General features: G+C 37.5%; 1 protein-coding gene across 2 annotated transcripts in view; it reads left to right on the top strand.

Moving 5' to 3' along the window:
- LOC125673600 (zinc finger and BTB domain-containing protein 24-like) overlaps positions 1-14,039 on the top strand; it is a 20,863-nt gene extending 6,824 nt beyond the window's left edge. The window contains exons 2-11 of one of the 2 annotated variants that reach the window (XM_048910208.2): positions 335-484; positions 822-901; positions 2,867-3,017; positions 3,230-3,361; positions 4,024-4,097; positions 5,889-5,995; positions 6,495-6,551; positions 7,084-7,098; positions 8,309-8,375; positions 12,789-14,039. In XM_048910208.2, coding sequence (XP_048766165.2) covers positions 335-484; positions 822-901; positions 2,867-3,017; positions 3,230-3,361; positions 4,024-4,097; positions 5,889-5,995; positions 6,495-6,551; positions 7,084-7,098; positions 8,309-8,375; positions 12,789-13,828 — 1,873 coding nt within the window. In that variant the 3' untranslated portion in view covers positions 13,829-14,039. The remainder of the gene's footprint in view (positions 1-334; positions 485-821; positions 902-2,866; positions 3,018-3,229; positions 3,362-4,023; positions 4,098-5,888; positions 5,996-6,494; positions 6,552-7,083; positions 7,099-8,308; positions 8,376-12,788) is intronic. The other variant, XM_048910209.2, reaches the window with a different exon arrangement.

The raw sequence follows: 14,039 nt of genomic DNA on the forward strand, positions 1-14,039 counted from the left end.
GCAGCATATATATATATATATATATATATATATATATATATATATATATGCTACTTTATGTTGAAATTCGGCTCGGCTGATGTCCAAATATCTAGCCAGGCCGAATCTCAACCGAGATAACATGTTTCATATGCATGCTTGATATGCTATATGTCATCAGTTTCTAATGCAAAGACAATGTTACCCTGCACATTGCTGTAGACTTGCACATTATAGGACCATAAAATTAATCGAAATATATTACAGAAATTCAGAATGACATCATCTTTAAGTTTTCTGTCATTTTTGGTATTCCGAATTTTAAATCTTCAATTGTTTTTTTTTTTCATTTCAGTCGATATATCCACAACACCATATCAGATGACAGGATAGAGATGAGCATTAATCCTGGGATGAGAGGCGTCCCAGCCAATTTCAACCCTTCACACGCCACCATCACTGTAGAAAGTTGTGACCCAGATACCAAGGAAAAGGAGGTCAGAAGGTCGGTGAAAAATTGGGTCCCCAGAAATGAAAACTTAATACTGATTGATGGAAATATCTTTCTAGAGTAGAATGAAGAGTTGTTTTATGAACACCGATTAATTTTGGATCATATTATAAATAAAAAGGAAACACTGAATTAATCATAATATGCATGATGTTGTAAAACTTTTTATAAGAGAGGAACATTTTATGTATAAAAATCATATATACATATTTTTGTAATTGCATGTTTGGGATCATCCATATTTTTCAAAACCCTTTTTAAGATAAAAAAAAAAAATGTCACAGAAATGTACTACTAACAGTTATTATGGATGATTTGATATATGTTTCAGGTTTCAGTGTGATTACAGAGGATGTGCGCGGACCTACAGCACAGCAGGAAATCTTAGAACACACCAGAAGACACACAAAGGTCTAGAGTCTTATTAGTGTAATAAGATAGTTTCTAATGGCTGCCTGTAGAGAAATGTCGGGATCCGTGTAATTCTATACATGTGTGTACATATATACCATTCTTGATTACATGATGCAAAGTAAAGACAAAATATAAGACTGTGAGCTGGACAGGTTTCTCTGTCGGTTTAAAAGTACTGTGTGTAGTGTGTGACTGTCTGACGTGCGTACTAATGTATTGTAATTCTATAATCTATCACATTGTACAAATACTCCCTGCTCAACATGTTCAGTCCTCATGTTCAATCCTCAGCATGTTCAGTCCTCATGTTCAATCCTCAGCATGTTCAGTCCTCAGAAAGTTCAGCCTTCAGCATGTTCAACCCTCAACATGTTCAGTCCTCATCATGTTCTGTCCTCATCATGTTCAGTCCTCATCATGTTCTGTCCTCATCATGTTCAGTCCTCATCATGTTCTGTCCTCATCATGTTCTGTCCTCATCATGTTCTGTCCTCAACATGTTCTGTCCTCAACATGCTCAGTCCTCAGCGTGTTCAGCCCTCCTGATGTTCAGTCCTTCCTAAGAATACAACATCAAATCTCCTAAATCTTGTAACAATTTTTAAGCCATTTGCTATTTTTTGAAACAGGCAGAGAAAAATTGTAAATGTTACCAAATTAATGTGCAATGTACATTTTATAAAATGACTTTTTAATGTCCTATCATAGAAGAAGGGTCACGGTGTGGCACAGTACATGGGTCAGTCTGTGTGTCTTTCCCTTTGTAAGCATCTTTTAGATCAGATTAAAAAAAACAGTGCTTGTAATGTTTGGATCATTTAAACTTGGTACACAATGATTAGATGATTGATTGAATATTGATTAACATCCCTCTCGAGAATCTTTCACTCATATGGAGATGTCACCATTGCCGGTGAACGGCTGCAAAATTTAGGCCTATGTTCGGTGCTTAGGCCTTTGAGCATGGAGGGATCTTTATCATGCCACACCTGCTGTGACATGGGACCTCTTTTTTTTCAGTTTCATCCGAAGAACCGCCCCATTTAGTTACCTTTTACGACAATCAAGGGGTACTGAGGACCTATTCTATGAACTATTCTATTGTTTTTCAAGGTCGTAGATCAAAAGGTCAAACTTAGATGCAAAGTTAAATGAAGTATTTTTAGACACAAAACAAATTAGACACATTGACACAATACTAACAAGACTAGGATAATCAAACCTGATACTCAGACAGCAGAGATCTCCCTGTCCATCTGCCTCTCCGTGATGCAGTCAGCACCTTGTGTGTAAGATAAAATCAGTCATTATATAAGGCTCATCATACTTTGTACACCTGTTTCCACAGATTACAGGAAGAAGCCATGAGAAACAGTATTATTCAAAGTTTAAACTCGATCTACTTAAAATTAGATGTTAGATCCGCTCGCGTACTCGCATACATAACGTTATGTCTGCGAACACGCGAGCGGATCTAACATCTAATTTTAATTAGATTGAGTTTAAACTTTATCTAATCTACGATGATTAACAAAATGTTCTACAACTTTTATAAATGCTTTTTGTTGGCTCGGATTTTGGTGTGAAGGGGTCATTAATGTACTAGAGGGGGGCGTATAATGATTGTGCATCTGTGTGTTCATCCATTAGCACCTTGTGGGATAGTATAAAAAGAGTATTATATAGGTGAAGATAATCGAACCTGTGGGATAGTATAAAAAGAGTATTATATAGGTGAAGATAATCGAACCTGTGGGATAGTATAAAAAGAGTATTATATAGGTGAAGATAATCGAACCTGATATACAGAATGAGAGGAAGATGTCACTTCTCAAGGTTTCAGTGCCAAGTATATTTTGAATAATAATACATCTGTAAGCTAGCTGTAAATAGAATTTGTTTACGTTTAGGTGAATACACTGATCTGTAAGCTAGCTGTTAATAGAATCTGTTTACGTTTAGGTGAATACACATTTATCTGTGACCAGCATGGGTGTGGAAAAGCCTTCTTAACTTCCTACAGTCTAAAGATACATGTACGGGTCCACACGAAAGAAAAGCCGTACGAATGTGAAGTCAAAGGATGTGCCAAAAACTTTAATACCTTGTACAGGTCAGCACTATTATTTGTTTGTATTTCTGTTGTCTCTTGTGTGGGAGATATCTTTCAGGTGATTTTGGAGAGCTGGAAAAATTGGCTTTTCTGGCAGATGAAAAAAAAATTGTCGAAAATTAAAGTGCCAATTGGTATCAAGATACAGGGATGAATTAGCCATCATATGTAATGTGAAACAGCTGCAATGATTTCAATTTTCAAATTTTCAGATTACGCGCTCATCAAAGAATACACACCGGCGACACATTTGACTGTAATGAGGATGGTTGTACCAAATATTTTACTACGTTAAGTGATTTACGGAAGCACATACGGACACACACAGGCGAAAAACCATATCAGTGAGATTCTTTACATATATTGTGCTATATATATTTGGTTCGTCAGAGTGGAACTTTGAGGTCTTTCTCTGAGGACAAAATTAGCTTATAAAAAGTGTCAGAATTGATTGCACTTACTATGCACATTTGTGCAAATGTATAATTTGCTGTAGCACAAGTTTTGCTAGTAATTTCATGTGTCATGATTTCATTTGTTTCAATATCCACATTTTACAAAATTTGTTAATCAATCTCCATGAATACACTGCTGTACATGAACTTTTACGCTTGATGAATTACAATCTGGCCTCTTTTACGCTTGATGAATTACAATCTGGCCTCTTTTACGCTTGATGAATTACAGTCTGGCCTCTTTTACGCTTGATGAATTACAATCTGGCCTCTTTTACGCTTGATGAATTACAATCTGGCCTCTTTTACGCTTGATGAATTACAATCTGGCCTCTTTTATCTGGACCCCAATAATCTGGAGGCTTCAGATTCTGGTCGGTGTTTCATGGAAAACCAATTTTTTGCCCCTGTGTATTTCTGTAATATAATTATGTAATTTTGTTATATAGAAGCCTCATCTATTCAGACTTTTTATTTATTGGGATTAGTCTGAATCACGGAAGTTTTGGCTGTAATGATATACAGGGTGTACATTTTCCTGTATTTTGAAGGTGTGATGAAAATGGGTGTGGAAAGGCATTTGCAGCCAGTCATCATTTAAAGACCCATCAACGGACTCATACAGGTCAGTATTAATGGACCAATCAGGAGATGAATAAAAATCAGTATTAATGGACCAATCAGGGTTAGGGTTAGGATCAATCAGGACTCATACAGGTTAGTACTAATGGACCAATCAGGTCTCATACAGATTAGTATTAATGGACCAATCAGGAGACCCATAAAAGTCAGTACTAATGGGTCAATCAGGTCTCATATAGGTTGATATTAATGGACCAATTAGGTCTCATACAGGTCAATATTAATGAACCAATCAGAACTCGTACAGGTCATTATTGATAAACCAATCAGGACTAATCGAAAGTGGGCCGCATTTGCCTAAATTTTTTATTTTATGGCTGTGGCGTCTGGATCACACAGGGGCTGTTCGATATGTAATGTGTGTTGTATGATATCTCAAAAGCATTCAGCTCAAATTGTGAAATTAATGAACATTACATCCCTTCAAAGTATTCTCTGCGGTTTGAAATACATAATTTCAATCTATGAATCCATTTCTGAAATGCGTCATGGTACGCTGATTTAGGTAGACCTCTGAGGCACTGACTGATGGCTGAGCCAAGGGCTTATCAGGACTTGTAATAAAGACCAGATAAGAATTTTTTTAATTTTGGAAAAAGGAAAAAGTCCCATGGGGCTAGATCTGGAGAATATGGTGGGTGTGGCTAGACAGTAACCTTCTCCGACTTCAGAACTTGCTTCACAAACTCAGATGTATGTGATGGAGTTATTATCATGAAGTAGACGAACATGCCTAAATCCTGACACAGGGCGTCGTTTATGATCATATTTCTTGAGCTTTTTTAGTATAACATCTCAGTAATACCGACCTGTAACTCTTTTGCCCTTCAGCACCGGAATTTGTACAGCTATACCATCACATGAGAAGAATATGCAATAAAGAACCTTCTTTGTGCTTATGGTTCTTTTGGTAACTACAGGCCTTTTATCGTGTTTAGTTAGCCATATCTTGTTTCCAATTTTTCTCACTGGTTCGAAATAGTGAACCCATGTTTCGTCAATAGTAACAATGTTTGCAAATTGTCTTTGATTGAATTTGGGAAGCATTTTGAGCGATTACTTAGCGGTTTGTACTCGTACACATTTTGGTCATGTCATTATCTGCGGTATCCATCTCGCAGAAATCTTTCTTATTTTCAAAATACGCTTCAAAATAAAATTCACCCGCGATAGCAATATGCCAACAGCTTTGGCAATAACACAAATCGTGTATCTGCCATCATTATTTCCCTGACTTTTGAGACATTTGCCTTGCCTGTTACAGTCACAGGTCGGCCAGATTTTGAAGCATCTTTGACGGACTCTGTGCCAGTCAGAAATCGTGCAAAGCATTACTGCGCTATGGTACAATACACATTACATATCAAACAGCCATTGTATATATATATCATTATATATAGATAATAGTTACTTTTCGCAATGATCGGTAAAAGTATAGGTAAAAAATAAAAATGAAACACGAAGACGTTTAGTAAAGCTTTAGCGCTTTCATTTCAAATCTTCAGAAGCTTTACATTCAGTAACATAGCGACGTTACGTCACAAACAGCGGAACGTTAAAATTAAACAAATCTAGACGTCATTACATACTGACTGTTATATATTATTATATATTATTATATATATATATATATATATATATATATATATATATATACACACACCACATATGTTCGTGTGTGGTATACTGAGGACCATGATGCAGTAGCTAGGACTATTATTGTTCTGATTTGAACACTTGATGATGTAAGAATCTCATTGTGCACACATTACAGGAGAGAAGCCTTATGCGTGTCATGAAGATGGGTGTTCTCGGGCATTTTCCACATCATACAGTCTGAAAACTCACAAAACCAAGCATGAGAAATCACAGGGGGAACAGGTAAGTCATACGTCAGGGCCAATGGTGAATGTTGTATCAAGTGGGAAAACTTTCCCTTTATTTTGTTCAAGAGAGGACCATTGCTTCAGCATTTGTGATGAATTTTTTTACAAACTATTCATTCTGTGCTACAGTCTTGTGAGGAAAATATGGTTGATTGAAATTTTGAATTTTGCAAAGTCATGTCAGGAAATCTCTACCATGTTGCTAGAATATTGAATGTCAACATTGTTTAAGAATGGCATCTGCATTTCTATACTGAAATATGAAATGTAATGGGGGGGGGGGGGTTGTTGTTGTTTACAAATGCAAGTATTTAAACATTTAAAATGCAAAGTAAAAGATGGGTTTATTTCAAGAACACTTAGCTATAGTTATGTTACAGGTAACACGATTGCATGGTCAATGCTCAACTTGATGTTGATGCAGTTTTATAAAAGTTTACTGATATTCTTTGGATGCTGTATTGTTATTTTTACTTTTTCTTAAACTGTTTAAGGACAACACGGCCACCATTTTCAGTGAAGATGGACGATTTCAGTACAACATCTCAGATGTAAGTGTTTCTTTTCTGGAAATGAAGAGTTGTTTCCCTTTGTTGATCGGTGTTATTGTAATAGAAGTTATAGTGTATTCACAAATTAGTAAGGTTTGCTTGCATTCATTACATGCAAGTATTTTATAAATTTGGTGCAAGTAATGATGAATTCAAACTAATATACTAAGAGCTTTTGAGCATACCAACCATATTCATCCTACTACATGTAAATGCTCCTGATAATTACAAAGTTTGCATTATTAGAAATTAAAGAACAAACTTTTGATTGAAATAGATGCTGATTATTGTTTTCTTCTTTCCAATAGTACTAAAATGGCAAATTGTGTTGGAATGTGACATGCTTAGCAATTAATTCAAATTAAAAATCAAATGATGTGTAAAATTGCAAGAAATACTGGAAAAAATTATTTAAAAATATTAGTAAAGAAAATGGGATGCACATATTTGTATTTTGCACAATTCAAAATAGCTTTAGATAAATATACGCTCTTTGTGAAGTATTGTTTTCTTCTTGTAAAATTCTGAACAGAATGTCCGGTATAGGGTATGTTGTTTTTTTAAGCCACTTGTAGCGTGAATGATGAATATATTTCATTTGACACAATATATCTGCATTAAGGTGCATGGAGCAGTGCATAATTATTGTATGCATATCGAATCATAAATTTCAACCATGATATGATGCAACATTTCTGTCAATTTCACATGCATGAGAGAACATACTTGTACATACTTTGATTTATGAGAGGTATAGAACATTGGAATTAGAGAAGGTCTCGTGCTCAGTTGTTCATTGTACATGAGGATATGAACTACGCCACTCAGATCGTATGATCCGCTCATCTACTATCGTACCTAGTGTAGTGATAGTAAATGAGTGGATCATAGGATCTAATTAAAATCGTATGATCCGCTCATCTACTATCGCTACCTAGTGTAGTGATAGTAAATGAGCGGATCATAGGATCTAATTTTAATTAGATTGCTATGACACTGTACATTGACATCCTTCATTAAGTTCGTTTGCACTTCTTGAAGAGTATGCCAGCACTGATACATTGCAGTTCATACCCTCGCGTATTTTCAGAACTCAGATTTCTTATATTTACTCTCTACTTTCTTTTCTGTGGGAATTTCCAGCCTTTAGAATAGACGTACTATATTTATCGAGATTCTCACACTCATTGTTCACTACTGTGGGAGTTCCCAGCCTTTAGAATAGACGTACTATATTTATCGTGATTCTCACACTCATTGTTCACTACTGTGGGAGTTCCCAGCCTTTAGAATAGACGTACTATATTTATCGAGATTCTCACACTCATTGTTCACTACTGCATCACATTCTTGAGGAGATGGCTATCATTAGAATTGGTATTAAGAAACTGAAGGCAAAAACATTGGAAATGTCAGTATATTCATAGTGGCTTGAATATTTGTAGTAGTCGGGGAATGCTATATTGTATAAAACAACGGTACAAGAATAAATAGTAGTGTATGCCTACATCTAATTTGTAAACATATCATCATCAAATGTACATGTGCCTCTAGGGGTATGCAATTATCATTTAGAATTTAGTTTGTACAATGAAGACATTTTGTATGTAAAAGTACAAGAGAAATATATATTCAATTCATGTTGAATGAAATGGCTTGTTACAGCTGAGTTAGAGGAATGGTCAGCCATACTGCTGTGTAAACTATATTTAAAATCATCATAGCTATGTCATTATGTATAATATTGAACTTTGCAGACAGAGGGCATCCTGAATACTTTAGGTCTGCTTGAAATGGGAGACCAGTGTGAACCTAACTCTAATGGTAAGCTCTTTAGCTCAAGTGAGCTTTTCTGATCACCTGTTGTCCATCGTCTGTCCGTCCGTCTGTAAACTTTTGACATTTTTAACTCACATGGGCCAAAGGTTCAAGTGAACTTTTCTGATCAAACTTTGTTGTCTGTCAGCGGCGGTGTTGTAAACTTTTCACATTTTCATTTTCTCCAGAACCACTGGGTCAGTTTAACCAAAATTGGCCAAAAGCATCCTTGGGTGAAGGGTTTTCAAGTTTGTTCAAATGAAGGGCCATGCCCCCTTCAAAGGGGAGATAATCACAAAAATGCAAAAATAGGGTTGTTTCATTTAAAAATCTTCTTGAGAACTACTGAGCCAGAAGAGCTGAAATTTACATGAAAACTTCCTAACATAGTGCAGATTCAAGTTTGTTAAAATCATGACCCCTGGGGGTAGAATGGGGCCACAATAAGGGATCAAAGTTTTACATACAAATATGTAGAGAAAATCTTTAAAAATCTTCTTCTCAAGAACCACAGGACCAGGAAAGTACAAATTTACATGAAAGCTTCCTGGCATAGTGCAGATTCAAGTTTGCAAAAATCATGGTCCCTGGCGGTAAGTTGGGGCTAGCTGCAATAATGTAGCCCTATCCAATTGTTTTATTCGGAAGTTTTCAGGATAGGGCTACAATTCCATAGGATCTCCGTAATGGTGCAAAATAATTTTATGAATAACCGATAATAGGCTCCGTGTTTTAGTCCCAAATGTTGTTTACACCAAAAGGAGTACCAACTTTGTGCTTGGGCATGTCTAATAAAGACGTTTTTCATTAAATATCATATACAGAATGCAAAATTCTTCGTCTGGTCCCCCATGCTTGTTATCGCAAGATCTCGTAGGTGGATCTGCTGAAAAATCTAAACATTGACAATCAGCACGAAAATTTAGTTACTCGAGCCATTTCGACAAAGAAAGGAAAATCATGTGGTGGCAGAAAGAATTTACACTAATTCAAACCTTTCCAATACCGACGAAATAGTTTTCTCCTCCGTACTCGTCCATTGACGTAAATACTACCTTGTATGGCATATGCAAAAAACTTGACAATCGGAAGTTGAAACTTCAGTACATCAAACATGGTGCACAAATATGAATCGAGAAATTGGAATTTATCGAAATTGTTGTAAACGGTAGAATAGGGCCTCACAAATAGTAAGTTGCAGGTTGTAAATTTATATAATGACTAAGAAACATAGAATATCATTTTATTTACTTAAAGAAAGTCAGCAAATGTTTAGACTGATCGAAAAAAGTGATTCACTCCCGCATTTGCACCATTACGGAGATCCTAAGGAGTTGTAGCCCTCTCCCTAAAAAAAAAAATAAAAATCAGAGAGGGCTACATTATTGCAGCTATATGGGTATGGGCAGTATATGGACAGTATATGGACACTATGGGTATGGACAGTATATGGACAGTATGGGTATGGACAGTATGAGTATGGGCAGTATATGGACAGTATGAGTATGGGCAGTATGAGTATGGACAGTATATGGACAGTTTGGGTATGGGCAGTATATGGACAGTATGGGTATGGACAGTATGAGTATGGACAGTACATGGACAGTATGAGTATGGGCAGTATATGGACAGTATGAGTATGGGCAATATATGGACAGTATGGGTATGGACAGTGTGAGTATGGACAGTATGAGTATGGACAGTATATGGACACTATGGGTATGGACAGTATGAGTATGGGCAGTATATGGACAGTATGAGTATGGGCAGTATGAGTATGGACAGTATATGGACAGTATGGGAATGGACAGTATGAGTATGGACAGTATATGGACAGTATGGGTATGGACAGTATATGGACAGTATGGGTATGGGCAGTATATGGACAGTATGGGTATGGACAGTATATGGACAGTGTGAGTATGGGCAGTATATGGACAGTATGAGTATGGACAGTGTGAGTATGGACAGTATATGGACAGTATGGGTATGGACAGTATATGGACAGTATGAGTATGGGCAGTATATGGACAGTATGAGTATGGACAGTATATGGACAGTATATGAACAGTATGAGTATGGGCAGTATATGAACAGTATGGGTATGGACAGTATGAGTATGGACAGTACATGGACAGTATGAGTATGGGCAGTATATGGACAGTATGGGTATGGACAGTATATGGACAGTGTGAGTATGGGCAGTATATGGACAGTATGAGTATGGACAGTATATGGACAGTGTGAGTATGGACAGTATATGGACAGTATGGGTATGGGCAGTATATGGACAGTATGGGTATGGACAGTACATGGACAGTATGAGTATGGGCAGTATATGGACAGTATGAATATGGGCAGTATATGGACAGTATGGGAATGGACAGTATGAGTATGGACAGTATATGGACAGTATGGGTATGGACAGTATATGGACAGTATGGGTATGGACAGTATATGGACAGTGTGAGTATGGGCAGTATATGGGCAGTATGGGTATGGACAGTATATGGACAGTATGGGTATGGACAGTATGAGTATGGGCAGTATATGGACAGTATGGGAATGGACAGTATATGGACAGTATGGGTATGGACAGTATATGGACAGTGTGAGTATGGGCAGTATATGGACAGTATGAGTATGGGCAGTATATGGACAGTATGGGTATGGGCAGTATATGGACAGTGTGAGTATGGGCAGTATATGGACAGTATGAGTATGGGCAGTATATGGACAGTATGGGTATGGACAGTATGGGTATGGACAGTATATGGACAGTATGGGTATGGACAGTGTGAGTATGGGCAGTATATGGGCAGTATGGGTATGGACAGTATATGGACAGTATATGGACAGTATGGGTATGGACAGTATATGGACAGTATATGGACAGTGTGAGTATGGGCAGTATATGGACAGTGTGAGTATGGACAGTATGGGTATGGACAGTATGAGTATGGACAGTATGAGTATGGGCAGTATATGGACAGTGTGAGTATGGACAGTATGGGTATGGACAGTATGAGTATGGACAGTATGGGTATGGACAGTATATGGACAGTTTGGATATGGACAGTATGGGTATGGACAGTATGGGTATGGACAGTATGTGTATGGACAGTATATGGACAGTATGGGTATGGACAGTATATGGACAGTATATGGACAGTGTGAGTATGGGCAGTATATGGGCAGTATGGGTATGGACAGTATGGGTATGGACAGTATATGGACAGTATGAGTATGGACAGTATATGGACAGTGTGAGTATGGGCAGTATATGGACAGTATGAGTATGGGCAGTATATGGGCAGTATGAGTATGGGCAGTATATGGGCAGTATGGGTATGGACAGTATATGGACAGTATGAGTATGGGCAGTATATGGACAGTATGTGTATGGACAGTATATGGACAGTGTGAGTATGGGCAGTATATGGACAGTGTGAGTATGGGCAGTATATGGGCAGTATGAGTATGGGCAGTATATGGGCAGTATGGGTATGGACAGTATATGGACAGTATGGGTATGGACAGTATGAGTATGGGCAGTATATGGACAGTATGGGTATGGACAGTATGAGTATGGGCAGTATGGGTATGGACAGTATATGTAGCCCTCTCCCCCCAAAAAAAAATCAAAGAGGGCTACATTATTGCAGCTAGGTTGGGGCCACAAAGGGGATCAAAGTTTTACATGTGAATATATAGGGAAAATCTTTAAATATGGGCCAAGGTGACTCAGGTGAGTGACGGGCCCATGAGCCTCTTGTTTTCTGACCAGTTTTTATGGTCATAACTCACAACTTTTAAATCAATAGGTTTCATTTTTGGATAAACGAAATGTCAGGAATAGTTTGAATTACAATAAAAAACATAATTACATAAATCAAAGCTCATGGGTTTCTTTCCCACTATTTCTTCTTTCAAGAAATTTCATCCACAATGCCCTCAAAATCTACATCTTTTCAAACAGACCAATGCCTACTAAATTCAATATTGTTAAATGTTCAGTCAAACTTCATTATCTCAAACTCAATGGGAAATAGAAAAAACTTCTAGATATTTGAGGATAAAATGAATAGAGAATAAGTGGCTGTGACTTCCGACTCACTTTGACATATCCATGGTATGTGAGATATCGGTGTTGGAGATGGCGAAGTTCAAGTGTAGATAGTGTTAAATGTATTGTAAATGTGTTAACTTCTAATTCAACACTAGATAAATGTTCAAGTTAAAAGTGAGTTATTTACTTCATTACCTGTATTCCCAGTGGCTTAATTCATGTTTCTAATGAGATTGATTTGAAAATGTTTGATACTTACAAATTGAAAATACATAATAACCTTTTCATGCCTAAACTATGTACAGACTCATCATATAGAAATTAATGAGCCATTGTTTTTGTCCCCCCAGACTATGTAGACAGACCAGCCATTACAGACATCGTGGACATACTGAAGGACACGGACAACTGTAACATGTGTGTCTATAACCACGCCCACCAACCGGTGACGTCCGATACCCAAGTCAGCTACACCAATCAACAGCAGCAAGTCTTCACGGAACTCAACAAATCCAATTCTCAACAACCGGAGAAGGACATGGTTCAGTTAACACCGGTGCCAGCCATCCCTGTTAATCTCCCAGTGGTTCAGGACATTCACTGTCTACAAAACTCGGCTCCAAATCTGCAGTCCCTGGAAGCTCAGCAAATGTCGATTCCTGAGGTCCAGACGACACCAAAGGGGGACAACTCACTACAGACCGTCACCGCTTTACCGGTACTACAGAGCAGTGGTGACGTAGTAAACAACTCAGCCATGTTTGTGGAACACTATCTGATTACGAAAGTGATTGAGAAAACTCCAGCTGGACAGCAGGTGAAGTCCGAAAGCACTCTCCAACTCACTCCAAGTATACAGACACAACAAGTTATGGATGGGTGTCAGGCGGTCGTCGACCTTTCTACAACAAGTGGTAGTATCAACATCACTCCTCCGAACATCTCTCCTCCAAATCAGCCACCTGGACAGTTCATCAACACCAGTCCGATAAATCCAAATGCTCAGGTCAAAAATGAACGGGACTTCATCACTATGAACCCTCCTGGCCCCTCTGCAGTAACACCACCTGCTAACACCATACATCAAGTGGAGAGAGGAATTTTCAATGAGTTCAACACCAGCACTTCAACACATCAGGAGAACTCAAACAATAAATTGGTAATCCCAGCGGAACTGAATGTTAGAATGGAGCATATTCCGGCTATCATAGCTGCTAATCCAGACAAGAAAATCACGATTTTGCCCTCCAATGATGGCAGATCGCAGCCCTCTGTTGTCAAGATCTCTTCAGACAAAGGCTACATAGAATTACCTTGTGGAATGGATGGGAAACTGGTCACGACGCCGAATTATGCCCTGACCTCGGCAAATGTGATCAATATTACTTAGATTTGGACAAAATCGTACCTCAATATTGCTTTAGATAGTTGAATAATTTAATTGTGTGTGATATTAATCTGTTTATTGTTGATTTTTCATGAACTCTTGAAGTTCTTCTAGTTATTCTGTAATATCTATTAATTGTTAATGATTTCAGATGAGATTTGTTTTATAATAAAAGTGCTTTCCATGGAATGATAATAAAGGATATATAGAATGA

Source organism: Ostrea edulis, chromosome 3 (genome assembly GCF_947568905.1).
Source record: "Ostrea edulis chromosome 3, xbOstEdul1.1, whole genome shotgun sequence".
Classification (NCBI taxonomy): domain Eukaryota; kingdom Metazoa; phylum Mollusca; class Bivalvia; order Ostreida; family Ostreidae; genus Ostrea; species Ostrea edulis.